This window comes from Kalmanozyma brasiliensis (assembly GCF_000497045.1).
Source record: "Kalmanozyma brasiliensis GHG001 unplaced genomic scaffold PSEUBRA_SCAF12, whole genome shotgun sequence".
Lineage (NCBI taxonomy): Eukaryota > Fungi > Basidiomycota > Ustilaginomycetes > Ustilaginales > Kalmanozyma > Kalmanozyma brasiliensis.
This window is the reverse complement of record NW_015961951.1, coordinates 176367-203707: the sequence shown is the minus strand read 5'-3', so window position 1 is coordinate 203707 and position 27341 is coordinate 176367. Positions and strand designations below refer to the sequence as shown.

Sequence of the window (27341 nt, the reverse complement as noted above, 5' to 3'; positions counted from 1 at the left end):
CTAGACGCGAGCGAGGATGCAAGCCTGAGGAATCGCGCTACCACCACTTGTCGAGAGCAGAGCTTTGCGAGCTCGCCGATCTTGCTGGCGAAGGAGGCGGCTGCAGATCTGTCTCTCTAGCAGAAGCAACGTTGGAGCTGCTGCCCTGATCTTCGGCCGTGACACGCAGCCTCGGTGTTGTGCTGGAGGTGACATCCTTGCTCGGCTGCTGAGCGGATGAGCTCGGCGGATCAGATGACGAAACGCGCTGCTGTTGCTCACGTCGCTGCTCTTCCATATCGAGCCAGTCGACGTCGCCATCCGACCCTCCGTCGCCTCCGATGTCGTCCTCCTCTTCGATGGCAAACCTCCTACTCTGCCCTCTCGCAAATCGCTGCTGATATTGCCGCTCCCTCTCATCCAAAGCCTCCCTCAACATGGCCATCTCGGCCGCAGAAGGCGCATACGCACCATACCTTCCCTGGTTTCCCTGGTTCCCCACCCCCAGCCTCGTCGCACTCACGTTCGGCGACCTCTCGTCCTGCGGCGAGAAAGTCGGATCGCTGTACCCCGGGCTCAACGCCCCTCCATTACCGCTGCTCAGCACCGAAGACGTGTCGAATTGCGACTCCTCCTCGGCAATATCCGACAGGCCTTCGGGGCGAAGCGTGTGGTAGTGTGCGAGCCCGTAGAAGCCAGGGTCCATGGGGATCGCGTCGTCGGCGTACGAGATGGGGCCGCCAAAGTAGGCATCGCGGTCGATCTCTTGCGGCGAGGGCGCGGACAGGTCGTCGTCGTCGCGCGAGTTGTAGCCGGAGCTGTCCTCGCGCCAACCTGGTGACTCGGGGCGGGATGGGGGTGCGCTCATGTCCGATTCGGCTTCCAGCTCGGCTAGTGTGCGACCCGAAGGACCGCCGAGGGTCTGCGTGGAGCCAGTCTGGGCAGTGGACGTTGATGACGGGCGACGTGTCGATTGAGTAGGTGTCCTCGGCGTCGGCTGCTGTTGAGACGTGTTCTGTGTGATCCAGCTCGATGCAGCGGTCTGAGATGGACGATGCAGGCGCACCGGCTCCATTGTATGGGACGCGGTCTCCCTGCCTCCCACATCGTTGCCGGAGCCTAGCCCGAGGCCCACACGATGAATGAGCTCATCATGCCCGATACTCTCCTGTTCCACGTCGCTGTCCAGCGGAGTCCCCGCGCCTGTCGACGGAGTCGGTGTTGGCTGGGTCCACACCGTCTCATGCGGATAAACACCTTCCAGCCCGAGCTCGTTCCTGTCGTCAGCATCCCACCCTTCCTCCGAGTCGGTATAGCTCGATCCCAGAAAAGCATCGTCCGTCTCTTCGTCATCGCCACGCGAACTGATATCGCTCGGCATGGATCCGGCGGGAGAGACAGCGTTGAGGTGCGGCGGTGAGTTGGCAGCTGCTGCGGTGTATCGCTGGTCGTGACGGACGGGCATCTGGACCGCGAGTGGGACGATGGGGGACGAAGGTGTCGGTGGCAGCGTCGACGCTGGACTGGGGGTAGGCTCGGCGATGAAGCGCGCAATGATCTCGAGACCCTTCTCCCGTTCTTCCTCCGCTCCAGCCAGATACATCGAGACGAACGGCCAAGCGTGAACGCCGCCGGGGCCGTGTTCGACTGCCGTGCACAGCCAGTCGGCCCCATCGTCGGCCAACTCTTGAGCGAGGCGATGCGGTGATCGCGATGCAGCGCGTCTCTCCTGCAGAGTCTGCTTTGAGGTGTCTGAGCTAGTGGCTCTCTGCGACAAGTCCATGTCTTGGCCAGGCTGGTCGTCCGACGCAGACTCTGCGCCGCCGCGAGCGCTCCTCGTCGATTGCGACTGCCTCACGTGGTCAATCCATACTTCGATGTCGTCTGCGAGTCGCTCGCGATCGCCCCAGGTCACCAGCATACCGCGCTTGAGCTTGATACGGCTCCAGTCGCCCGTGGCGGGATTGATCAGGTGGCTGGTCTCCAGCAGCGTCTTGGCCGCTTCAAAGTCGGGATCGCTCGCGTCGCGTTTCGCTTTTTCCTGCGCCACGCCATCGTTGCTGTCTTGCCAGATGGGAATGTACAGATCGGCGGTGCTTGGCACGGCATCCGTCTTGCGCTCTGTGGACGGAAAGATCGGATCGAGGGCACCGACAACCGATGGCCGAACTTGCTCGATCCGATTGAGTGCATCGGAAGGCGGTCTTGTCTTGGATGAGAAGGGCGTCTTGCTGGTGGCGCCACCGCGGTTCAGCAATGGCTCGGTGAGCATGCTGTGGGCGACGCGAGCAACGCGCTGAGGTAGGAGAGAACGGAGGATGTTGAGCGGTGCAGTGACACCCATTGGCGCTGTCTTCGAGGTCGCAGGTTTGCCTTCCATGGCGCTGCTATCCTCTTCGTCGCCGGCAAGCACCGCGCACATGTGAGCGACCCAGCCCATGGGACCTCTTACTCTACGCGGCGTCTTGAGCACACCGGCGTAGAGCTGTGCGAAATGCATCAGCGCTTCCGCGGCGACGTAGTCCCACTCGTGCTGCCCAATCGCCTCGGTCCAGGCAGAGACCAAGCTCGCGGATGCCTTTGCATCGTTCGAGCGTGTGTTGTTCTTCCCTCTCGATGGAGAGCCAGGCTGATGTGAGGCTGATCGTTCGGCGGCCGCAGCTTCTCGCAGAGGTGCGAATGCTAAGGATGCGGATGGACGCAGGTCCGCCCACGGACTGATGAGCACCGCCTTGCCCGGCATGGGAAGCGCGCTCCAGTCTCGTTCGCCCAGTCCCGCATCGCCACGAGCCTGGCCATCCAAACACAGCAGCATGGCCATGGTCAAGTTGCCGCCGGCGCTGTCGCCCGCGATGGTGATGGACGCAGGATCGATGCCCTCGACCTCGATGAGATGCGCGTAGCACCTCAGACACTGTAGCAGAGGTCCTGGAAAGCGCGAAGTCGGGCCCAAGTCGTACTCGACCGCCACGCAGCGAGCGTCGTTGTCGCGATCTTCCATAGCGCAGACTTTGGTAATGATGCGAATCAGTGCTTCGGCGTAGAAGGCGACGGAGCCGAGCGAGAAACCGCCTCCGTGCAGATAGAGCAGCGTCGAGGCTGATTTGGAGGAGGGATCCGAGCGGCGAACCTCGACAGGGACGTGGGCATCTGCGCCGATCCAGAAAGCGCGGAAACCTGGCCGGGTATAGTTTTGAGAAGGGGTTGGCCTGGGCTTGTGCTTATCTGAAGAGGTCGCAGTGCTGGCCGATGTTCTCGGAGCATCGTTCCTGGCGGGCGGATGCAGCAATGCGGACTTGGCAGACGCCGACTTTGGTGAGGTCTGATCGCCTGTGAATTCGCGTACGATGCCTGCCGCCCCTCCGCCGGTCCTCCATCGAACGAGCGGACCAATGGTCTCTTCTGCGAAAAGGACGCGCGGAACGAGATGCGGGAAGCTGGTGCAGGCGAAACGCACGAGGAGCAATGTGAGATGGTGGAAAGGAGAAAGCTGCGTATCGTCGTCGGCCTCGTCTTGCGATGCGAACTCTTCGTCGGAGGACGAAACCACCGCTGAGACTGCAGTGGACGATGCATAGTTCGAGCGTGCTGCTGCAGCCGCTTTTGATTTGCCGATAAAGTCATCCGGTCGGACGGTCGACTGGCTGGAGTCGGATCGCTCGGTCGCTGAAGACGACGAATTGGTGACGGGCGCATACCAGCTGTGAGAGGCGGATGAAGGACGACTGAGGGACCATCGCTGGTAAAAGTCGAAAGGGAGTCGAGTGCAGACATAGGCAAAGGCTTTGAAAGCAACATCGACCAGTTCCGCAATGCCGCAGGTACGCAAGAGATTGACAGCATAGAAGAAGGCAACGACGATCAGGTCGGAAAAGTAGAGACCGCCGAGCAAAGGCTTCTGAGGCTGAGATCGCTTGCGTGTCTGACTGTGCTCATCACGGAAAGGGTCCATGGAGGAGCTGAAGCCTGCGGTGGAAAGGGAAGAAGCAGCCACATCACTGGAGCGAGTGAATTTGGACCTGCCCCTGAGACGTTGTGTTGTATGCGGACTCGAAGTGATGGTGGAGCGTCGAAATGGAGCGAGGCCAGGCGACGAGCGTGAGGAAGAGGAGGAGGCAGCATTCAAGTAGAGCAGATCTTGTCGATGATCTGAAGGGGTATATTTGTGTCGATGAGAGGAAGAGACGCCGCTTTCGATGCTCTGACGCCGTGCCTGTTGGCCTTTGGAGCGAGCAGCGCCTATGGATGATTTGCTGGTGGTTCTGACATGACCTGGGCGCGAGTGATGCGATGCTTTGAGGGTCGAGGTGGAAGAGGCAGGTGAAAGGGTGGGTGAAGCGGCCTGTGCTGTGGCAGGGGGAGTCGCGGACGACTTGAGCTTGTTGGCAGCTGGTCGCAGAATATCGAGCATGATGAATTGATCGCTACGAGCAGCTTTGCTTGTCTAATCTAAGCTTTAGACTTGGTTCTCAGCGGCGCTCATCTTTCTTGGCAGGGAGATTTGGCGCTCGAGGAAGAGTCGCCTGTGTGGTTATGCGGAGCTGCTCGTCGTGTGCATACGACGGCGGAGGAAGGACTTGCTGATGGCCGCTACTCGCTATTTGATCAGCTGTCGATTGCTGAGCTTGTGTATTCGAAGCTGTCGTTGAGGGTGTACCCTCTGACGGTGCTGACCTGAGTATAGGCTGTTCAGCCGGTAGCAATGCGCTGCCGGAAAGGGAGATGTGCGTGTAGTGAGCGGTGTTGCGGTCTTCTCTCGAACAAGCTCTATCTGCGGTGTTGTGGTGTGGTCGAGGTAGGGTATAGTGATGGTGTAGTGAAGCAAAGCAGGTGTATGCTGCGCTTTTTCTCGGTAACTCCACCTGTGAGCTGAGAAAGGTGTTGCATCTGATATCACCGGCGTGTGTTGGTTGTTCACGTTGCGGCTGCCGCTGCTGAGCTTGAATGCGTTTTTTGAGCCAAGTTAGAGCGTAAGAGTGGGGAGCAGCTCAGCGCTGTTGAAAACGTGAAACGCAGGTCCGCAGGGTCGTGCTGTGCTGTGCCGTGCTGCGTTGTTCTCCTTTTGCGAAGATGAAATTTGACGTTATCCGCGGTTGATGAACATGAGCTCATCTTCTCTCGTAACAGGGTCCATCCATCGCTGGTTCGAGTTTTGGGGTCGAATGCCCACCAACATCGGCGCCAGTCTCCCCGTTGAGCAGGAGCAAAGCATTCCGGTCCACGTCTCGAACAGCAGCGTTCCAAAAGCAGTTCTTCCTGCCTGGATGAATGCATTCTTCGACCACCTGCAAGCCAAAAAGGCGACCCTGCGTCAATCGATCGTCGCTCCTGCAGTGCAAAGCCACAAACACCAGCCCACCAGCAACACCTGCCTTGTGACGTTTCACGCTCCAAAAAATCAAGGCGGTGGAGACAGCCTTGCGAACTTTTCGCGCAGGGTCACGCTGTTAGACCCCTCCTCTTGGCCAAGCACCGCATACAGCTCCTATAAGCCTGTCGTCGATCATGAACGAGTGAGGGAGACACAATATCAAGGGAATGTCCTCGCTCAGGCTTTGGTCGTGCGCACATATCAAAGATGTTGCACACTGGGCACTGTCAGTGTTGGAACAACAGTCAAGGACGTCAATATCGATGTTTGCTCCTGACGATAAATCAATGCGATTGCGAGCAGGCTAGTTTCGAAAGACAGGTAGGTCTCAGTCAGCCCGCGGAGGAGTGCGAGGCGAGCCGTGGCCGGAATGGTGTAAGGAGGAGGGCCAGCCGTTGTCAGCTGCGTCCGAACGCCGACCTCGTCCATTCTGTTGCTGATGTTGATTGCGTGCAACAGAGCGACGCAGATCGGGCGAATCTCGCGCCGCGTCGTTGGCATCGCCGTTTTCCCTGCGCCAGGTCCGATGAGGGCTTCCCCATCGACGGTTTTTTCCGCCGTTCCCATTGCGATTGCCCGGTAAGCTCTCCACGTCGGCTCCAGCCGAAACGAGGTGCTCCAACGCCCGTTCTACTGCGTTGCGACGGGTCCTTGGGCTGTCGGGAGCCGTTGCGGGCGGTCGTGGCGAGGCTTGCCCTCTCCATCGATTGCTGTTCGATCGCGACGTCGACGGTTGCTCTGTTGGCGGAGGCGACCTCGTCTCGGCCCGGAACAGCGCACTGTCGAGCGTATCGGGGCGACTGTCGAGAGTCTCGCGCTGGTCAGGCGCGTCCGTCCAGCTGGGCCTCCTCGGCAGAGACACGGTGGGCCGACGAGCTCTTCGAAATGCACCACCATTTTCGCGACCGCCGTCCGAGTCTCGATCGGGCGAGGCATCGCGTGCTCGGATCCACGAGTCACGCATGCGGATGGGGGACCGGTCTCTCAGCCTGTCCGAACGAGACGATTGTGGATACCGTTCTTGTGCGTGATGATCGTCGCGGGGGCCGGGCGAAGCTGAGCGACTTCGTCGAGATGAGGAGGCTGCTCGACGCGATGGATCGCGGCCCACTGATGCATCTCTGCCTCCCGTGACATTTGCGGAAGCTGATTGACGCTGGTTGACCGTCGAGTGGTGCTGCCCGGCCGGCTGAGTGGTCGCCTTTTGCTTTTGCGGAGGAGAATTCGTCGTCGCGTTACCGTTGGCCGGCCTCTTGGCAGCACGAGCTGGCGATGGAGGCCTTCGTGGGATCGCGGCGACGTTCGGAGCCCTTTTGCGAATCTGCGGCGGATTTGCCTGCCCCGGGACGGTCCTCTGTGCAGCCGGCTTGATCTGAGTGTTGCTTTGTCCCTTTCCTTTTCCTCTGCCGTTTCCTGTCAATTGGGCCCCGTCTGTCATGATCTGAGATCCAGAAGGTGCCGCTGGAACTGTCGGTGGTGCCATTGCCGATGCTGCTGCGGCTGCCGCTCTCGCTGTCTTGCTCTTACGTTTGCGCGCTTGTCCATTGGCCTGAGCGGGCAAAGTTTGAGAACGGTTGCCATTCCCCATCGCCTGTGCTGGTGCCCTGCTGGGGCCAGCATTGCTACTGGTGCTCGGCGCTGTTGCGGATCGGGGCACCACCTCGTCGTCCTTCTTATTCGGGAAGAAAAACTTGAACGGCTGCTTGATCTTTTCGCCCCGTTCTCTCGCGGTCCTGAGCACTCCGGCCACGCGCGAGATCAATGCTGCCGCGGTCCTACCGCGCAAGAAGTTACCCTTGACGCCCATGTCGCCATACTGATCGATGAGAAGCTGAAAGATCCGATAGCGCTCCTCGGTATATTTGCGTGTGTAGTATATCGTCTCCGAGCTTATGATGTCGTTGAGCTTTTCGAACATGAGTCGGTGCGTCTTCGGATCCCAGCGCTCCTTTGACGACACAGGGAGGCCGTTTGGACCCATGATCGTACGAACAGCTGCATTGATAGCCGTGACATCCTGAACAGACGCCGATCGTCGCCCCTCGTTGGATGACGAAGAAGATGAAGACGAGGAGCTTGATCCAGATGAGGAGGAGGAAGAAGTCGAGCTGCTACTTTCGGTGGATGCGGAACTGGTAGTAGAGGAAGATCGAGACCGAAGGGTGCGTGAAGACGATGCTGCCTGAGAAGCGCCGCTGATTGCCCCTCGTGCAGGTGGTAAAGAGGTGATCGCTAAGACTGGAGATGACGCTAGTGGCATTGCTTGTGGGCCGTCTTGTTTGGGGGCGATCGGTGGTTGAGAGCTGCTCGCGCTTGGAGGTTGTCGCGGCGCTGGTGGTAGAGCTGACAGTGCCTTCGCGACGATGATGCCATTCTCAGCAACAACATCTTGAAATGCCGACGGATGAAGCTCCCATAGATCTTCTCCGTCGCTGACGTACAGCTGTACGTTGCCCGAATCGACGTTGAATCGACTGGCAGCCACTGCTTTGGCATCGTCGAAGCCAATGACCGATGCTATGACCTTGCCATGAGGTCCGAGGTCCAGCTTGACCCTCAAGCGAGAAGACATGGCGGCAGTAACCGTCGTTAGTCTCCTCACACGCACGGTCCGGGGGCCAAAGATACTGAAGCTACGCCAAAACCAACCACAAGTACTGGTGGTGCATCCTTCCGGCCTGCTCCCCAGCTCTGATGTATGCGGCGGCGAGGCAAGCTAGAGCCCCGGTGTTGATCCTGGCGTCGTGAATGGTTGGTGATGATGGTTGTAGCTCAAAGATGGGTTCAGGGTCGCCATCACATGGTGTCACGCTTGCAAAAACTTTTTGAGTGGAGGCGACATCGGAAAAAAAAATCAGGCCTGCAGATGGCGGTCCGAATTTCTCGACCTTGATTTTTGGGCCTCCTTTTTGTGACGTTGTTATCGAGGTAGAGTCTGAGCTTCGTCCGGTGACCGAACGCTGACTTGCCACTGCAACGCGATTCTCGTTGTTCTTGGAATCAGACTATCATAAGAGGGTGCGCGCGCTTCATCGGCAGACAGTGCTGCCCGGTACGCTGGGTAGCCAAATGGCGCTTGTGAGGCTGACCATCGCCAGGTGTGATTTTTCGAGGTGTTTGATTCGCTGCTGAAAACAAAAAGCCAAAATATCCTCTCGGGAAACTGAGCCAAAGTTTGGCCAAAACTCGCAAGAAAAGAAAGAAAAAAAGGATGGAATTCGGGAATGGGCGGGCGGCTGGTTGCAGCTCGTGCAGGAACCCTGATTTGGGTGCCTGTGGAGCCACTCAATTTTGAGTTCAAGGTGAGCAGCAGCACCATCATCGTCGAATCCAAGCGCGAAAAATCTCAAAAGCGATTGTATGCAAAGCCGAGTTCGGAATCACCATCCCATCACCATCACATCCTCACACCGCCACAATCACCGGCTCGTTCCGTCGAGGCTCAGTCACGCCACTTGCATCGCTGCTCAGTCGAGGATTGCTCAGCATCGGTAGCACGCATCGCCGGCTGGAAGCGCTCACGACTCGGCCGCCTGCACCATCATCCCTCGCGGCATCCACCACCATCATCCTCGCTCCCAACCCGCGACGTCTCCTGTACGGTCTCTTTGGAGAGGCAATCCGAACACCGGCTCGTCGTTTCAGACGTGGATTGTCGCCGCGTCATTTGCTGATCCATCATCCCCCACCTTCCAGCAACCGCGCAGTATCGAGTAGCACCATCAATGTGTTCCATCACCGCCATCCATCCTTGACTGGAAGAACCGGAACCGTCGTGTAGGTCAATCCGCTGCCATCATGGCCGATTCAGATTCAGCACCGGCCCCACAGCCATCATCGCCAACACGCAGATCGTCTCCTTCAGGTATCGAGAACCTCTACCCGATCGCCTCGACTTCCGCCCAGACTCTGGACAGCATTCCGGCTTTGATACCCATCTCACCGCCCAAAGACAACGGTGCTGGTCCTACTGCTGATCCTCTTACGAGTAGTACTGCAAGCTCAGCCGACGCGATAGCGAGCCAGCCGGCTTCTTTCGGAACGCAGAACACCGACGCAATGGCCAGCACCGGCGACGCAAGCATGCAGCTTGCGCAGCATCCGGACATGACAATATCGTCACCTATGCCCGCTTCGCTACAAGCAGCAGCAGCGGGGCTCAACGAAGAAGATGCCAAGCTGCTTGCGTCGCTAGCCGAGGGCAACGGCCTCTTATCGCATCTCTCCAATCTGGCAGCCCAGAATGCCAGCTCCGATCAGCTCATCCATGCCTATGGCGGCCTCATGCTCGATTCCTCTTCAGGATTGCCGTCGACCGATCCAGCCTTTGACGCTGCGCAACAAGCTTTCCAAGGCGCCGTCGATCTCAATGAAGCGCTCACACGCCAAGACATGGATTGGGACGACGAGGCCTTCGATGACCTCGAGCCAGAAGACGAGGACGACCAAGACCAAGGTCCCATCCAGGCCTACGCCAAGCTCGAGTTTCCTGGCTTTTCGTACTACATCCAAACGCTTGACGTGACCATCGGCCGTCGACCTGGCCAGCTGCAGCCCAACCAACTCCCCGGTGCCCTGCCTCCCCAACTTCCCAACGCAGCTTCCGGCCTCTCTCAGGCTCACATCACTTCCGAATCCAAGACCGAAGGCGACGTCGATGTCGATCTCGGCCCGCTCAAGTCCATCTCGAGGCTTCACGCGCGCATCTTCTACTACACCGGTCCCGTTCATCCTCCTCCCAACGCCGCCTTTGTCAATGGCAACCCAGCCCACAGTCGAAGCTCGAGCGGCAACGGTGCCGGTACCTATCGCATCACCTCGCCCACCGCCCTTAGTCGTGTCAGTGGCTCTCACCTTGCTGGTGCAGATGGCGTCGCACAGGACCCGTACAACATTGCATCCCGCATGGGAGCGGTCCCCGGCACAGATCCCGAGCAGGGCGAAGGTCAATTCGTTCTCATGGTCATGGGCCGCAACGGCGCTTTCGTCGATGATGTCTGGGTAGAAAAAGGCGGACTCGTGGTCCTCGGCAAGCGCACCAAGATCCAGATCGCAGAGCGCGTTTTCTACTTTGTTCTCCCACCACCTCCCGGCGCAGCATCCTACAGCATCGACGGCGACAGTCAACGCGCCCACAATTCTGAATCCGAGTCCTTGTCCGATCTCAGCAGCGACGACCAAGAGGACGATGACGATGATAAGGATGACGAGGACGAGGACGAAGACGATGAAGAGGAAGACGAAGAGGAAGGATCCGTGTCTGCATCCAGCGGAGGGGAGGACGAATACGAAGGGCAGGATGGCACGAAGGGCCGCCGGAGATCGTCAGCAGCAGGCGGCAGGGGCAAACTTGATCCCGCACGTCGGGACGCAAAGCCAAAACGAAGGCTCGTCCTCAAGCCCAAGTCCAAGGTCGGCAAAGCATCCGACAGTGCTGCTGCAGACGACTCGGACGATGAAGCGTTGGAAGAGCAGAGCAAGACCACCAGCAGAAGGGGCAAAGCTTCGGCCAAGACCACCGCTGCTGCTCTCGCCAACAGAGCTGCAGGCAAGGGCAAAGGCAAAGGCGCAGGACAAGGCAAGATGCCGACCAAAGGTCCCGTCCCAGACACGCGTCCCGACGGCGACGACAGCGACAGTCTCGGCACTCCGAGTGCAGGAGAGCAGAGCAGCGAAGTGGAGGAGGAGGAAGAGGACGACGACGGCATCGTCACGCCGCCACCTAGTAATCGTCGAGGAAGCACGGCTGGCAAACGACCGACCAAAGGCGTCAAAGGTCAGAAGGCGGCCAAGGGCGCCAAAGCTGGCAGAGCCAAGGGCGCAGAACCGGATGGCATCGGAGAGGCAGCTGGGGTCAAGAAGGAATCCCCAACGCCTGCCTGGGCCATGGGTGCAGGCATCGCAGGTCGTAAGAGGAAGAGAGGCGAAGCAGCGTCCGAGGAGGAGCCCGCTCTCAAGGTGGGTACGCCCATCGGTATCGAAGCGCTCGATGCTGCCAAGCGCACCAAAGCCGCCAAGGCTCGAGCCGACGCCTCTGCGCGCATCACTTCGGTCAGTCCCAAGAAGGGCAAGGCGACACCCACGACAAGCGCTGCATCTGCTTCCACGACGGCGGCGACAGCTTCAGCAGACGACGATGTTGTCATGGTGGATGTGAAACCCGCCACGACGACCAGCGCGAGTTCGTCGGCAGCGGCTCCTTCTTCCAAAGCAGCATTCGCGCCCATCGCGCCAGCTGTTGCGTCGAACAGTGCAACCGCAGCGATGCCTGCCGCTACCACGACCGCGAGCGCACCTGCCGGGCCCGCTTCCAAGGTCGGTCAAAAGACGACCGAAAAGACGGCATCCGCTCCGAGCGCAGCTGCCAAAGCGAAGCCAGCAAAGGCAAAGCCGGCCAAGCCAAAGAAGAAGAAAGGGGCGGCCGAAGAGGTGTCGCCGACGCCTTCGGGCCTTGCTGGCACACCAGGCTCCACGGTCCCAGGCACTCCTGTCGGCCCCTCGACGATGCCCATGGGCGCCTTCCCTGGATCCTTCGCCGGCCAGAACCTGCCGCCCACCTCGATGCCATACGATCCGAGCTCGGCGTCCGCCGCTTCCGCTATCATCGCTGCGGCCCATGCTGTCTCTGGCTCGATTCCCGGGTACGGTTCCGCTTCTGCACAAATGTTGCCAAACGCCGCTGGACCGATGGCTTCGACTCTGCCCATGATCCCCACGGCTGCTACCGGAAAGGCGGGTCCGAGTGCATCCGGTGCCAACGCATATGGCTCCACGTCGGCGACGACATCGCTCCCTGCTCCGAACTCGACACCGGGCCCTGCGTCCACTGCTAGTACCTCGGGCTCCGATCCTTCCACTTGGCCCACGACAGCTAGCATCATCGCCTCGGCAGCCAGTCTGGCCAATGCGCAAGCCAAGCAGAGTCAGAAACCGGCCGCCGCCGGCGTTGGAGGCACCACCCCGAGCACAGCAAGCGCTGTCCCGACCGCATCGCTAGCCCCGGCCCCGGCTGCCCCCAAGCCGCCGCCCGGGCCCGAAGACAAACCGGATTTGACCAACGTCGAGCTCATCTCGCAGGCGCTTCGCTCCGATCACTGCACCAAGAAGAACGGCAAGCTCACGCTGCAAGAGGTGTACGAGTGGATCGCCAACAAGTGGGTCTGGTTTAAGCGCAACGGCAGACACACCGGTCGAGACTGGCAGAGCTCCATCCGTCATGCCATTGGCTCGACTCGTGAATTCACTCGCATCCCGCGCCGATCGGACGAGCCGGGCAAAGGCATCTTTTACACCATGTCCGACTCCAAGGTGGCCGAGCAGCATCGTGCCAACCTGGCCAAGCAGAAGGAGGAGGCGGCCAAGGCGGCAGCAGCTGGTCCGCCTGCCCCCGTTGGTGCCGCTGGTGTACCTAGCGCCAACACGCCTGGTGGTACGACCGCAGTTGGTCCCAAGCCAGGCGCGAGTGCCACTACTGCTACAGCGAATCCAGCATCGGCAGCTGCAGCAGTTGGAGCGGCCGCGACAGCAGCAGCTGGCACACCCGGATCGTTGCCGGCGATCCGCATTCCGCTCATCATCGGTACGCCCCCGTCATCCGCTGCAGCCGCCGCGGCCGACAAGCCCAAGGCTGCGCCGGGAACGATCGAGTCGCTGCTCGAAACGCCCCCCATCGTCCACCACGATGGCAAGCTGTACCTCAGCCCGCAAGTGTTTGGCCATCTCAACGCCGGACAGCTGGCGCAGATCGAAGGCCTAGGCGCCCAGCAGGCTCTGCAAGTGCTGCAAGCCTACTTGGTCACGCATCTGAAGGAGCGGATGAAGCAGCAACAGGTGGCAGCTCAGAGCAAGACCGCTTCCCCTGCAGGTCCGACGCCGGCAGCCAATGTCAAGCCAGCATCGACTACCTCAGCAGCTGCTGGCAAGGCCACGCCGGCACCCTCACCGGCACCAGCTGCCTCTGTGTCCACTACCACTGCTGGAGCGAACGGCACTGCATCGCCGGCCAACAAAGCGGTCTCAGCGACGACGGCGCTTCCCAAGCCGCCTGTGTCGGCAACGTCTTTGCATTCGATGACGACGCTGCCCAAGCCGGTGCTGCCTACGCCTGTCAAGCCCGCCGTCGCCGGCAGCTCACAGAGCGCGACTGCGAGTGCCAAGGTCAACACACCGGGCACAGCGGCCGGCTCAACTGGATCTCCGGCCACGGCGCAGTCCACTTCAAACGCATCTGCGCCAGCCAAAGCGCCCGTTCTTCCGAGCACACCGATACGGCCTTCTGTCCCTGCGACTACTGCGGCGACCAAGGCGAGCACGCCGGCTCCTGCTTCCGCTGTCACAAACTTGGCTGCATCGCCGGCAAAGCCATCGGCCGTTACGCCAGTCGCTTCCGGCAGCGCGCCGCAGAAATCAGGTTCGCCGGTCAAGCCGACCGCAGCTTCGGAGGCGAATGGAGCCGGCAAGCCAACATCGAGCAGCACCGCTGCCGCATCTGATGCAGCCGGCCCCAGCGCCTCTCCCGCACCCGCCGCGACCGACAGCGACGATCCGCTCTCAGCACTGTCGGCGCTTGCTGCGCACCCAGAAGCGGCGGCACTCATCGCACTCTTGCGCAAGCAGCAGCAGGAGAGCGGCGCGAGTGGCGGCAAGCAGCTGGCCAAGCTCACGCCTGGACAGCTGCAACTGCTGCAGATGGCCAACAAGCTCGCGGCGCAGCAAGGCAAGAAGGGCGGCAGCGGCAAGAAGAAGAAGAAGGCATCGACGGGGGCTGGCACGCGGGAAGGTACTGCGACTCCGGGGCCTGGTGAGTCGTCACCGGCGCCTGCAGGACCCAGCCCTTCGCCTGGACCGAAAGTGGGCTGAGACAGAGCGAAGCGGGAAGTGGTATCTTATTGCAGTGAAGAGGTGTATAGTAGTGACTCTCTTGTATCATTGACGTTGAGGGTGAGGACTAATGGAGACGTGAACCAAGCATGACGTGATTGTGAAGTCTTGCTACACAATGCTGAGTGTGATCGTTGACGAGCTTCAAGCTTCAATGACAGAGATGCTCATCGCTCCAAGTCCAGAGATGGCGAACTACGACTTGGCCCAAGCATGCGCCTCGTTGGCGAGCCACTCCTTCTCCTCCTCGGTCGACTCTCTCCCTAGCACCTCGTTCCGATGGCAAAACCTGCCGAATCTAGCAATGACCTCCCTATGCTCCCTCGCAGCGCCCAGAAATTGCCCACCGATCCTCTCCGCCTCTCTGAGACCCTTGTCCTGATCTTCAAGATTCTCAGAATGCCCCCATGGTAGATAGAAGAAGAGCTCCACCGATTCATCCACCTTCCTGTTCAATCCGTGCTCGATGGCGATCTCGGCCCACTTCTTGGCGAGTCGATCTGACTGGTATTGCTTTGGTGAGCCACGAAAGGCGTTGCGCGGGAACTGATCGAGCAACAGGACCATCCCTAGATGCTGTTCGGCTAGCATGCTCTCTCCCGAGGTTTCCGCCGAGGCAGAAGGAATGGTGGGCGTGAGCTTTTCCGCATAGGCTTCTGGATAAATGCGCGAGTACCGCTCGACGAGCTGCCGATCGAACTCTTCGCTCTGCGCAAAGTATCGAGATGGTCCCGCGGCTTTCCAGAACAACGCCATGTCGATCAAGCCGCCCACACCGGCAGATACAGCGGGCGGGGGCGTCCGAAGGATCTCTTGAAACGTCTTGCCGACCAAAGAGGCTGCTGCCGAAGTCATCGTGCGTAGTCGGTAAAAGGTGGTGGTGGCGATGGTGAGTCAATGCGTGCTGCCTGGACGGTGATCGGTTGATGATGATGACGATGGCGAGCAGTCACGAAGAGGAGCTCCCACACCCCGAGGATCAGCGTCGCACAACGCTTTGACGTGCATGATGAAATGAAAATGTGGAGAAAGCCGCAGGCGATTTTCGGCGGCAAGAAGCATGTTAGCACGTGGACGCGCACAGATTCAGCCGGCTGAAAAATTCATTGTCAGGGTCTCAGGAAGGTTGAATGAGATTCCACCCGAAAGGCTTTGTCCTCGTTCGGCATTCTGGTCGGCTAGCCACCACCACCATCAGCAGTCGTCCTTTCGTCATTCGTTGTCGTCTCGGTCCTACGACAGTCTTCGGGATAGGAAGCGGCAGCATTCCTGCTACGCCGACCTGGAACCTTCGGCGGCAATTCAAATTCAACTTCCATAGAAGGGCCTGCTGAGCAGAGCCCCGTGTCTCGTTCCAGACGCGCAATTGCTGGCCCAGGCACCACTCCCGGCTTCGACACAGCGTCTTGACTCAAGCCTCTTCATTCAGCACGCTACTATGGCGCCCAACAGAGGCATCGCCTCGCACTTTGCAGCGTCGAAAGCGAGCATCAGCCGCGCCACCCGATCCATCAAGGTCAAGCCGGTCAAAGATGTCGCCACCCCCGTCGCCCAAACAGTCAAGGTCGCATCATCACACCCTCTGACAACAGTGATCCCGACAGCGTCCAGCAGCAACGATGTCTTCTCCTCACCCGCCACATCATCCAAACCTCCGACACCAAAGAAGTCGACACCACGACGGGCGACTCGCACGCGGCTTCGAACGCCGGACGAAGGCGAAGTCGATCGCATCCTTGCCGAGAACGAGAGCATGCTCCAATCCAGCCCATCAGCCCGACTCGCTTCGTCGTCGTCTTCAGTCCAAGATGCACCCATATCGCTTCTTGGCACACCACCAGCCACACCCCGCGCCTCTCGCTCCTCTCCACTCCTCGAACCCACCCAAACCTCGCCGATCTCGGTCCGTACCGATCCGGATACCAACAAGATGTACCTCTTGCTCAACCGCTCTCCTTCCAAACCCTCTGGCAGCAGCTCCAGTCCGAGCAAGCGAAAGATGACTACTCCACCCAAATCCACCTCGCCGTCGAAAACGCCACGCACGGTGGATGGTACTCCACGGCGACTCATCACGGGCGAACCGGAGGTGCTGGGGACGGAAGAGGAAGATGGACTTGTGCTGACACCCGGTCGGGCGAAGGGAACGCGAGTGGTACTGGGCAGTCCACACAAGTCTCCGCTACTCGCAAGAGCGGTGGTGGGGACGCCGAAGGAGCAGGCACTGCGACGGATCGTCGATGAGGATGAGGAAGGGTACATTACGCCACGCAGCGTACGGTCGAGGCCGACGGGGTTGCCTTTGCCGCCGATGGCGACGCAGAAGGCGGCTGCGCTGTTTCGTGGTGCGACCCTGCCTGCGTCTTCCAGCATGCCCAGTCTGGGCCGACCTACAGCACCAGCTGCGGTCGAGGAATCTGTCGATCTGGGCTCAGACCCGGTCTTGACAGAGGAAGAGGTGCAACTACCGGAACCCAAACATGCCCTATCGACGGATCTGCCACTGCCAAGCTTCTACTCGAGCATCCTAACCCTTCACATGGCGCTAGAGCACGCGTTGGTGGTGCACCTCGCCACCGCCGGATGCGCCACAGCCACCCTCGACTCCTCCTCATCGGACCAGTCGGAGACGCACAAGATCGTGCGCCTCCCCAACCTCATCTCATACACAGCGCTGCGACCGCTGGTGGAGCGATCGGGTGGTCGACGTCTGGGTCCCACCGAGCTGCGTCGACTGGCGAGTGTCTGGTCCGACTTCCACCGCTCTTCCCCCGAGGAGGTGGAAGAGGTGCGAGGGTTGGGATTCATCATTAGCAAGACGCGAAGTATGGACACGCGCACTGGGCGAAGAGCGTTGGATTGGGGACTGGGCATCGAGCTCGAAATCAGACGCACCGTTCGGGAGAAGACGCCACCTACAGAGATCGGCTTCGGAGGCGTTAGCGTGAGCGCTTCGCCCAAGGTGCGCGAAGAGGGGTTCGATGAAAAGGTCAAAGGTACGCCAAAGATGCCTTCCACCCCACCACCGTCATCGGCCAGCGAGCGGCTGCTCAGATCGCCCTTTGCGTCTTCGCCGGTGACAGCCTCGCCGAGAAGGAAGAGGGAGACGTCCGGTAGCTCACTCGACACGACAAGGGAAGCAGTCAAGGCGAGGGAAGGCATGTCCGTCGTGGCTATGTGGAACAACGGTTTGGAGACGCGCAAGGCCGAGGTCGGACGACGACTAAGGGAACGATGTGCGCGATTCCACCAGCTGTGGTTGGACGAGAAGGGCATTTCGGTGCCACCCTCTGCGAGGTTGGTGAAGAAGAAGCCCGGATCGCCATCCCGGAACCAACCGAAGATGGTCGGACTGGGCATCGCAACTTCTGCAGACAGCGATGCGGAAGATGACGTTTTTCCGAGGGAAGCGATCATGGGCGCGGGCGGGTTGCTCACCCCTTCAGCGACTCGCTCGGGCGGTCGACGCGTCGGCAAACGAACGTTCCATATGGATCCAAGCGAGCTCGATCGCGAAGCTCTCACTTCCGAGGATGAGGAGGAGGGCGATCTCAGTAGCAACACCTTGCGTGGCGGCGTGCAGGGCAAGCAAGGGCTTCTCGACGAGGTGTCGAGCAGCGTCACGCGTACCAGCTCGATGCCTTCCCTTCTCACCTCGTCGTTGAGCAAAGAAGGGGAGATGCCACCGTGTGGATCGACCTTGCACGCGTGGCACTCTGACTTTCCGCTGTCCGACCCACGGATCGTCCGCCCCATTCCCCTCGCGACGCTCCCCAACCTCACAGTCCTCTCCACGCCACACCGGCCCAAACCCACCTCCGACCCATCAACCCCGCACAAGCCGACGAAATTCATCCCTCCCGCCGTCACGCTCAACACGGCAGGTATGACGCTCCGCGAGCGCATCGCAGCGAAAGAACAGCTTCGACGCACGGCCTCTCTTCCTTCCCTCTCCTCTGAGGCTGAAGCAGGGATGACACCCATGCAAGCGCTATCACAGCGCTCGTTGGTCTCCCGACTACCCGAGCTGTGCTCCATCCTCTTCATGCTCTTCTCCAACGGCACGAGTCTTTCTTCCAACGGGATCACGAGGAGTCCCACGATTCCCATGCAGGATCTGCTGACGAAGTTGGGGAAAAGTGTCAAGGTTCAGTTGAGCACGAGGGAATGCAGGCAGAGTCTGGATGTGTTGGGGAGGATCGCACCGGGGTTTTTGGTCGTGATCGAGGAAGGTGGGGCGGGGAAGGAGTATGTTAGGATGGGGAATAACGGGGATACGGGGAGGGTTTGGCGGTTGAACGAGGTGCGGAGTCGGATTGCAGCTGAGCTCAACGGCAAGTAGACGCGCGGAAGGATTGGACAGGAAGGGCGGAAGGAAGAGATTTTCGCATCATTCAAGCATTCGTTCACCACACGCATCACATTTGGAACATCCACACCATTGCAATACAGCACGACATCACATCCATCGCTGCGGCACAACGTGGATCCGGACGTGTAAGATGCACTTCATCTTGAGGCGAAATCGATCTCAGCGACGTTTGTAGATACAAGGCTTGAGGAGCGACTTTCCGTGTTCGGCGAGCTCGTCCAGCGACGTATTGTTTGGGTCGATCTCGCTACCTTCCACCCCCTCCAGCGACCTTACATGCTCCTCCCGTCCCAGCTTGGTGAACTCGAACAACACAAAGTGGGTATTGCTGGCGTCCTTACCGTCCAACTTGAACCCCAGCATCTTGACCACTTTGACAAACGCCTCAAACCCGTCGGCAAACCGACTCGACACTTCGGCGATGATCAGCTCGCCGCCCGTTCGGAGCACGCGTTTGGCCTCCAGCAGCATGTGGATCCAATTCGTCCCCATGAGGCTGAGGCAGAAGACGGCGACGTCTGCGACGCCGGGTGCTGCTCCCTCTGGTGGTGGGTGCAGCCCAAGTGGGTCGTTGCTATCGAAGAAGCCGGGAAGGGGTAGACCGTGAAGAGCCGCAGTGTCCTGCTTCCTCACCCACCCATCGCTCGTCGTGACCAAATCGTAGCATAAAACCTTGATTCCCTTGGGCACCAACTTTTTCGCCAAACCTCCCTCGCCCGCGCCTAGATCGACCACTAGCGCTCCCGGGGAGAACCTCGCCTTCCCACCCTTTGCTACTTCCGCGACACCTTTCTTCTTACCCTTAGCCGAGGAGGAAGACGCATCGAACAGCTCAACGATCCGATCCAAAGGGTTCTTGGGCCAAGAGCGCACTTGCTCGCGAAACCCGGCGTGGTACTCGTCAAACATCGCCGGTGCAGCATCGATCATACGCACGGCTTCGGTCGACGCGGTGGTGTAGAGCTTCTCGTTGATCGTCCGGAACCGGCTGCCGGAGAGCTTGGAGAGCATTTGCGCTTGGAGTGGTGTCAGTGCCGGTGCGGTGCTGGATGTGCTAGTTGTCGAAAGTGCTTTTGTCGGTGATGATGACGAGGCTGCAGGGGCGATCTTCGCCGTGACCGTTGGAATCTCGTTGCTCGTCGACAGCTCCTGTGCCTTGAGCTGTTTGTTAATCTTCTTGCGCTGTGTCTTACTGAGTTTGGACAGATCGACGCTTTCGCCGTCAACAACGACGATACGGGGCTGGTTTTGGGCCGCTCGTTGCGCCTCGACGCCCGTTGCCGCAAAAGGATCCTTCTTTGCCCCCTTGCCATTGGAACTGCCACTGGGCTTCGCCTTCTTGCCTATCGCCCCCGCTCTGCTCGTCTCTTCTTCCTCCTCGTCCTCCACTTGGGCCAAAGGCTCCTCCTGACGCTTGCGCTTCGCAGTCAGCGCGCCCTTCAATCGTACATCGGCGGCACTGTGCGACTTGCCATTGCTCCCACTCTGCTGCTTCGGTGTCGCCCCCAATCCGAGGTTCGAATGACGCGGACGGGATGTGGGCTCGGGCGGCGCTTGGGACGACGATGCTGCCTCCAGACCGGGGAGCTTGGACAAGATGCTGTCTGCCAAGGCGGAACGCTTGAGTTCGAGCTGCGCTTGCAGCTGATCCAGGTCGAGACTGTCTGCCATGTTATGTGATCCGTCGCCGAGTCGGTTCGTGCTGGTCTAGGAGTGAGTGATGGAAGGACCTGATGAAAGGTTGGAGATCTCTGAATTGTTGAAATGAAGAATTCGTGGAAGAAAAGGCAGAAATGAAGGAGAAATCCCGCGGGATTTGTCGACGCCGCGAGAGCCCGCGGAAAATGAATTGCAGGTCAGAACGGCTCATCCGACGACCTTTTGGCGGACGAGACATTCGGTTTGATGCCGATGGAGACAGCTCATGGCTGACAGCTTGGACAGGTCTCGGAACGGAACGTTCAGACAGTGCGGACCACGTGAAGACTGACATGACATTGCAACAGATCACTTTGCCTTAAATAGCTCATAGATGACGGTCACGGTGTTACCGTCCAATTCGAACCGGCCTTTGCCTACGAAGACGGTCCTGTTCACCCAGGCGTGTTTCGAGTTGGCCGGAGCTTCGATCACCGGAGTCGTAAGCAGATATTGATCATCGAAGTTGGTGGATTTGGCCGATGCATCTGCGCCAAGGATCTTCCCAACTGCCGGAGTTACCTCCAAATGGCCCGAGTACTGGATGTAAAGCACCTCGTTGTCCGGCGTAATGGCATGGACTCGAACATCAAGCTTTCCGTAGCCATCTTTGACGATGGCCCAGTCTCCGCCTGGGGTCACCTTGGCGGAGATGCCTTCACCTTCGAGTGTACCGCCCTCGACGACGGGGATGTAAGCTGTATGGAACGAGTGAGAGCTTTGTCAGCAACCTACTTGACCGTCTGAGCGGGAAGAGCGAAGAGGGAAGCGACTCACATCGGTCACCGACGGGCGTGCCAGGGATCGAAAGCGCTGCAGCGACAGGCAGCTTGAGCGTGAACGCGTGCGTGAGGGTGATGCTTGGCGTCGACATGGTTCAGATGATGGTAATGTTGTCGAAAGTTTGAGCGTCGCGGGCTGACTGTAAGTCTGTTTCAGGGACAGTGCGTGCAAGACAACCTGGACGCTTTGCAAGACGGAGCGGCGGTCTGGTACCGCAACTTTCTGGCTACAGAATGATCCTTTTTGGCATCGCTGCGCAGAGCAAGACGCCGAACATGTCATCTGACAGGCGCTAAAATCCGCACAAGGACCGTGCGAAGTGCAAGCTTTATCTTGCCGATTTCTTCATCAGGTCTTGGCCCGATTTGCTCAAAGTCTAACATTGAACAATCACGCGTCCGGTGCGGTGAATGACGGCAGCGCTGAGTCAACGCACGAAGCAGCCGAGCCTTGACATGCTCTCTGCCTCGTCGTCGCTCCATCCTCACGTAAGACATGGCCTTGCAGCTGTCGTAGCTTCCCGGTGTCGGTCTGACGGATCGTCATCATCCACAAGATCCCGTAGCCGAGGCTGTCAACTTGTCCCTTGCCCATAGCGCTGCCCTCATATAACAGCAGGAGACATCAGAGTCGAGCCATTCATGCAGCTCAACTACTCCACACACCACTTTCTTGCCTCTGAACCTCCTTTGATGCTAGCAGCGTCCAGGACCTTTGCGACAGCCAACCTTCTTCGCATCTCAGCTCTGAATCTTCAACAATCACCATCACCTCGAAACATCCACTTCACTCGCACCTTCCACACAACATCGCCCATCATGGTCAAATCCGACGACGACGTCATCAAAGAGTTTGGCGAGCTGGTCAACATGAGCGCTACCGAGCTCGAGAAGTGGCTCAAGGGCAAGGACTCGACCTCGTCCGGATGGACCAACGGCGAAGGTGGTGAGACCGTCGGTCATCAGTCTGGCACCAAGATCGTCGACATCCTCAAGCGCAACCCGGACAAGAAGAAGGACAAGTACACCGACGACGACATCAAGCACATGCGCAAGGTCGTCAGCTACAACAAGCGCCACTTGGCCCAGGAAGAGCACTTGAAGCAGAAAAAGTCCAAGGAGGAGCTCCAGAAGACCAAGAGCTACAAGAGTCTCAAGAGTGAGTTCCATATTGCCCCGGTTGTGGTTCCCCCTTTCGTTTCTTTTGGGTCCCCCTTTTGGTTTCGTCCCCATCCACTTTCCTCTTTGCCAACGTTCCGTCTCCATCTCGAATGGATGATGAAGAAGACTGCGAGGATCTTCCTTGCAGCTCAGCATCCCCACTGCACTGGAGTTCGCACGCTTTGAAATACTGGCACAATTGCCGCTGCTAGCCAGCGATACATGTCGGCGATCACTAAACGGAACCGCGACCTCGACCAGCCTTCGAGACGACCACCGATCTGACGACCAACATCCCCGCCCATCTTCGATCTCCAGCCGGCCAACCCGACGCATCATCATCATCATCAGCATCATCATCCAACTTCCGTTCGGACGTCGCCCTGCCCACCGCACTCAATCTGGGCAAGATCGGCACTTCTGCTACCACCGCCTCGACAGCAGCAGCAGCTTCTACCAGCAACTCCCGGTTGTCCAATTCGGCAGAGTACCTCGACTCGTTAGAGGAAGGCGTCAACAAGACGATCGATGCAGAAGTCGAGACCTTGTTATCGAGCTACAAGGAGCTCGTCTCGCTTGCCAGCGTAAGTTGCAGTCCGCCAGGTCACAGTCGCGGACTTGGAACGAAGTACTGACCTCATTGATTATTTGTGGGCGAACAGATCGCGGATAAGGACAAGTACCGCGTAGCACAAGAAGCGTTCCAGACCGAGGCGAGAGCCGATATTATGGTACGTGCAGCTCATCTCGCCTTCCACCGACTCCAAAGCGATCTCGCTCACCATCGTCTCTACTTCTGTTGTTTTGCTACGCGTCGCAGGTCCGATCCACTCAAACCCTCTCTCTCCTCTCAGAAGCGCTCAAGCTCTCCCTTCTGCTGTCCAAATCATTAGATCCAGCGCTGAACGACGAAGCCGTCGAGCTGATCAAGAGCACCGAAGCGGAGAAGCTGCGCTGCGCCCTGCTGCTTGGCGAAATCATGGGGCTGGACGTCGGAAAAGCCGAGGATCTCGTCAACGACATGGATCGCACCTTCATCAAGACCCACACCGCCACAGAGGACTTGGAGGATGACGAGATGGAGGACGTCTCGGCGGGCTGAGCTCGCTGCAGCCTTCAGAACCTTCTTGAACAACCCTCTCTGCATCAGCAGGGCAAGCCCGCGTCCAAGCACGGGCTTTCCCCTTCTCACGCGCTCTTATCGCTCTTCGCACTCCCCTTTTGGTCGTGGCCCGCCCTCTGATACCCTCGCACGCGAGCCCGAGTATGCTGACACGCACATCTGCACCCTTTCTCCGCGCCGCCGCAAAAGACTGGGGCCACGACCCCCTCAAGACCTAAGCGAAGGTCTTCGGAGAAGCGAGCGCTCTGCAATGGCTATGCACAAGCACTGGTAGCGTCGCTCCCACGCTATCGATCAGAGCAATACACAAACGTGAAAGCGATGTCCTTTTGTTTGTGAGATCGATTTGGACGTCTAGTCACGAGCCTGTGCTGTTGAGTCTATTGGATCAGTCGTCCAGGCAAAGTGAGCTGCGAGCTTCCAATTGTGCGCACTGCTCGCTTTCGGTGAAGTGAAGCTCGAGAGGCTCGAGCAGTGGCAGACAAAGATGCATCGAGGTGCGGGCCGCTCGTCTGCAGCTAAGTTAGCGCGATCGACTGCATGCTTCGGCAAGCGCACACAGAGCGAAAGGCGGTCCTCGCCCTTCATATGCCGCTTGCGAGGTGGCTGTTGGCTTGCTCCTTCCGAAGCGTCGGCCCCACGCCACTGCTACGTCCAGCTCGCCATGGTATTGTTCGACAGATGCCGACGGAAGGCATGTTTTGTCCCGCTTTTGATGCATCCCTTTGCATCGAATTGCTGTACGCGAGCGGTCTAGTCACCGGGCCCTTGCGGGTGTGCATGCGATGGATGCGCCCCTCCAGTCGCCTTAGTTTGTGACACGCAGACACATCTGGCTGAGTTTCGGCCCGGCGGTTTGTGCGCGCTCGGTGGAGATGAGGACACTCTATGAATATATATACCCACCGAGCTCTCGGTTTGCTTGTTCAGAGAGAACGGCTTGCTTGCTCCTCACCTTCTTCGCTCCCAACATCCAGTGATCTCCATCGGTCTTGCCAACTCGAAGTGCCGACCACTCGCTCAGCTCGAACGATCTCGAACAGATATGACTCAGATCAGACGTCTCTTGACGCTGCTTGTGGTGGCAACGAGCCTCGTTCTCGTCCCGTCAGCCACTGCCGACCTTGTCGACAACTCCAACGAGCTTCCGTCCATCATCAATGATGCTGCTCCGGCACACCTGGCCGACTCGCTCGCTGCGTATTCCCAACCTCGCATCCCCATCAACGCCGAGCAAAGCGCCAAGAAGGTTCGTCGACACCACAAATCGCGTTCGGGTGCGCACGTTTCGGGTGGCAAAGCGACCTACTACGCCGGACACCAGCTCGACAATCCCGCCTGTCCAGGCGCCACCACCCCGAACGATAGCAGCATGATCGCGGCTATCTCGGACGACTCCCCTTTTGCCTGCGGCGATCAACTCAGGATCAAAGACCCCAATGGCAAGGAGGCAACCGTACATGTGGTTGACAAGTGCGCAGGTTGCACGTCCAACTGGCTCGATGTCACAAAGGGCGTCTTTACTAAGTTCGACTCGCTGGATAAGGGCGTCTTGGAGGGTCTGGAGATCAGTAAGGTCGGCTAAAGGCTTGCCTGTCTCGCTCGCGCCTGAGCTTCGGAAAGCACCTTGTTGGTTTGCTCCCTCGTCCTCGCTTCTCCCTCTCCTATCCATGTCACCGTGGTTCCGTTCATCATTTGCCTGTTTCGTTGCAACTCGCGCTTCATCAGAACGTTCTCATTTTGCTCGGCAGACCTTGTGCTGTGTAACGTATGTTGTCCAAGACCGCTGGCATAGATTTGATGTGGATGTGGCCTGTCACGCAGAGTGGACCCTGAATCTCGGCGAAAGCTTAACCCCGCTTCGTTTGGCGGGCCCCGTCCTCCACCTCTTGCACCAAACTCAAGCATCGAGCGTCGTGCTGTCCCACAACGTTCCTGCCACTGGCTGCTCCAGCTTCTCCTTCAACGCAGCACTCAACGTCGATGCTCGCACGCACGTTGCTCTTCCGTCGAGCACCCGTCCGCACAACTCGACTAGGCCCCCTCTCCGCACCGTCGTCGCTCTACCGTCCACTTCAGCTGCAGGTTGTCTCGCCCAGCACCTTCACAGCGCATACTAGACCGTTCAGCACCGCGATTGCCGCTCGCTCGTCCAAGATGTCCTCAACATCACCGCCGACCGGCGTCACTATCGATCCTTTGACCTGCCGCACGTCAGCCTTTCCAGAACTAGCCCCCTTCATCGATCCATCCTCGGCAACCACTCTCGCCAACCTCCTTGCAGAGAACCACGCATCTCATCACTCCTTCTTTAACCAAAAAGGAATGCATAACCATTCGCTGCACCAACTGATAGCTGATACGACGCTGAAAGCAACCCCTGCTCAGCTGGAGCGCCACTACGCCTACCAACAGAAGCACTATCTCTCGTCGTTCAGCTACAACGATCGCTCAAAATACGATCCCCACCTCTCCGACACCAGCGGCTCTGGCAAGGGCGGATCGTCCATCACCAAAATCTCCGAGGGCAACTGGACAGCCCACCTTGGCGACGCACGCTACTACTGGAGCTATCTGCACTTTTTCGATCGCGTCGTGGCCCAGTTGGGCTTTCGCGAGGTGTTGCACCGCTACGTGTTCAGTCAGGAGGCGAACGAGGGGGAGGCAAAGATGATTGTGAGGTTTTACGGAGGGGTCATCCATGCGTTGATCCATTTCGGGTATGGGTTGGAGATGGTGGTGAAGGAGGTGGCTGCGGAGGGGTTGGCTATGGCTGCAGCGACAGGTGCGAGTCATGCTTGGTTGTTCGAGCTCGATTGGCTGAAGAAGGGAGCGTCGGTGCGGGAGGAGAAGAAGGGGTTGTTGGAGCTGGTTAGGGAGGTTCAGATGGATGACAGGCTGAGCGTCGACAGGCTGGGGCTGAAGGAGGAGGAGTCTTCGTTGCCGGATAAGCCTTTTGAAGAGGGCAGCGGACGAGGTGTCATTCAGGAGTACGTCGATCGATGGGCGGCAATCGCGGACGGGAAAATCGATCTCGAGACCGCCATGAGCGACCTTGCCTTGCTTTCGGCGCTACTACTTGGCGCAGTACCCCGTCAAGCCGACGGCAAGGCCTACAAACACGACTTTTTCCTGTAAGCACCGCCCTCTTTCCCCAGTACTTCCACGGGCGACCACTGACACCTTCTCATTGCCTGTTCAACGGTGGCGATCGCAGAATGCACCTCAACAACGCGCATCTCTTCACGTCGCTCTACCTGGATCTCTTTGCGGACAGCCCGCAGCTTCAGCGCACGTTCCTGCGCGCGCTGCTCGCGCAGTTCATCTACTATTACGTGTGCCGTGGCAGGCCCGCATTCACCACCTCGAACTTCATCACCGAGCACGAGGCATCTGCGGACTTGGCATGGGAGCAGTTGTTCGCGGACGCTCGCGAGAACGTTGACGAGCACCTGCCAAAAGCTGTGCGTGCGCTGTACGTCTTCGAGCAGCGCTACACGGGTTCGCAAGGTAAGCTGCTGGAATCGGGATTGCTCCAGGGCGGCGGACAGGATTGGGCAGGTGGCGAGGCAAGCGTTTGGAAGCTAACAGCAATGCAGCTGGTCCGCATGCATCGGGGAGAGCTGCAGCCAAGCCAGTACGACAGCGAGGCGGAGCGCGAAAAGGGAGAGAGCATCGGCAGTCATCAGGAGTTTTGGTCGTTCGAGGCGTTCTTCTAGTCAATCATATCGGTTGTATCACAAACAAAAAGGCAGTCGTTCGGACCAATGCACAATCAGGCATGACATTGACGAATCGCCAACGTGGGTCCGAGTTGTGAGGCTAGGTCGAGGAGGAGCCGTCGACAGTCTGCATCGATTCCGCACAACCATATATCGATCCGGATCGCCTCTTCCTCCCAAACTGCTGTGATTTCCTGCCTGACGTCCTCGTCGAGTTTTTGGATGGCATTTGTGATGTTATTTTTGATGCTGG

General features: G+C 59.0%; 10 protein-coding genes across 10 annotated transcripts; 5 read left to right on the top strand and 5 right to left on the bottom strand.

The window, feature by feature from the left end:
- Positions 1-37: 37 nt before the first annotated feature.
- On the bottom strand, positions 38-4390 carry PSEUBRA_001111 (Alpha/beta hydrolase fold-3; the record flags this gene model as incomplete). Its single annotated transcript, XM_059464562.1, has 1 exon — positions 38-4390. The coding sequence occupies one exon, from the start codon at positions 4388-4390 to the stop codon at positions 38-40; it is 4353 nt and encodes a 1450-aa protein (XP_059320873.1).
- A 1288-nt stretch (positions 4391-5678) lies between these two features.
- On the bottom strand, positions 5679-7922 carry PSEUBRA_001110 (uncharacterized protein; the record flags this gene model as incomplete). The annotated part of the gene is made up of 1 exon (XM_059464561.1): positions 5679-7922. One exon carries the CDS (start codon positions 7920-7922, stop codon positions 5679-5681), a length of 2244 nt encoding a protein of 747 aa, XP_059320872.1.
- A 1487-nt stretch (positions 7923-9409) lies between these two features.
- Positions 9410-14209, top strand: PSEUBRA_001109 (Transcription factor, fork head; the record flags this gene model as incomplete). Its single annotated transcript, XM_016434421.1, has 1 exon — positions 9410-14209. One exon carries the CDS (start codon positions 9410-9412, stop codon positions 14207-14209), a length of 4800 nt encoding a protein of 1599 aa, XP_016294149.1.
- A 216-nt stretch (positions 14210-14425) lies between these two features.
- On the bottom strand, positions 14426-15085 carry PSEUBRA_001108 (Protein of unknown function DUF924; the record flags this gene model as incomplete). The annotated part of the gene is made up of 1 exon (XM_016434358.1): positions 14426-15085. The coding sequence occupies one exon, from the start codon at positions 15083-15085 to the stop codon at positions 14426-14428; it is 660 nt and encodes a 219-aa protein (XP_016294148.1).
- Positions 15086-15668: 583 nt separating this feature from the next.
- PSEUBRA_001107 (uncharacterized protein) lies at positions 15669-18572 on the top strand (the record flags this gene model as incomplete). The annotated part of the gene is made up of 1 exon (XM_059464560.1): positions 15669-18572. The coding sequence occupies one exon, from the start codon at positions 15669-15671 to the stop codon at positions 18570-18572; it is 2904 nt and encodes a 967-aa protein (XP_059320871.1).
- A 189-nt stretch (positions 18573-18761) lies between these two features.
- Positions 18762-20273, bottom strand: PSEUBRA_001106 (Methyltransferase-related; the record flags this gene model as incomplete). Its single annotated transcript, XM_059464559.1, has 1 exon — positions 18762-20273. One exon carries the CDS (start codon positions 20271-20273, stop codon positions 18762-18764), a length of 1512 nt encoding a protein of 503 aa, XP_059321116.1.
- A 336-nt stretch (positions 20274-20609) lies between these two features.
- On the bottom strand, positions 20610-21174 carry PSEUBRA_001105 (uncharacterized protein; the record flags this gene model as incomplete). The annotated part of the gene is made up of 2 exons (XM_016434364.2): positions 20610-20998; positions 21078-21174. 2 exons carry the CDS (start codon positions 21172-21174, stop codon positions 20610-20612), a joined length of 486 nt encoding a protein of 161 aa, XP_016294146.2.
- A 727-nt stretch (positions 21175-21901) lies between these two features.
- On the top strand, positions 21902-23345 carry PSEUBRA_001104 (Mediator complex, subunit Med22; the record flags this gene model as incomplete). Its single annotated transcript, XM_059464558.1, has 4 exons — positions 21902-22241; positions 22562-22827; positions 22906-22974; positions 23064-23345. 4 exons carry the CDS (start codon positions 21902-21904, stop codon positions 23343-23345), a joined length of 957 nt encoding a protein of 318 aa, XP_059320870.1.
- Positions 23346-24411: 1066 nt separating this feature from the next.
- PSEUBRA_001103 (RlpA-like double-psi beta-barrel domain protein) lies at positions 24412-24951 on the top strand (the record flags this gene model as incomplete). The annotated part of the gene is made up of 1 exon (XM_016434380.1): positions 24412-24951. The coding sequence occupies one exon, from the start codon at positions 24412-24414 to the stop codon at positions 24949-24951; it is 540 nt and encodes a 179-aa protein (XP_016294144.1).
- A 572-nt stretch (positions 24952-25523) lies between these two features.
- Positions 25524-27085, top strand: PSEUBRA_001102 (protein of unknown function DUF4243; the record flags this gene model as incomplete). Its single annotated transcript, XM_016434378.1, has 2 exons — positions 25524-26500; positions 26584-27085. The coding sequence occupies 2 exons, from the start codon at positions 25524-25526 to the stop codon at positions 27083-27085; spliced, it is 1479 nt and encodes a 492-aa protein (XP_016294143.1).
- Between the last annotated feature and the right edge of the window lie 256 nt (positions 27086-27341).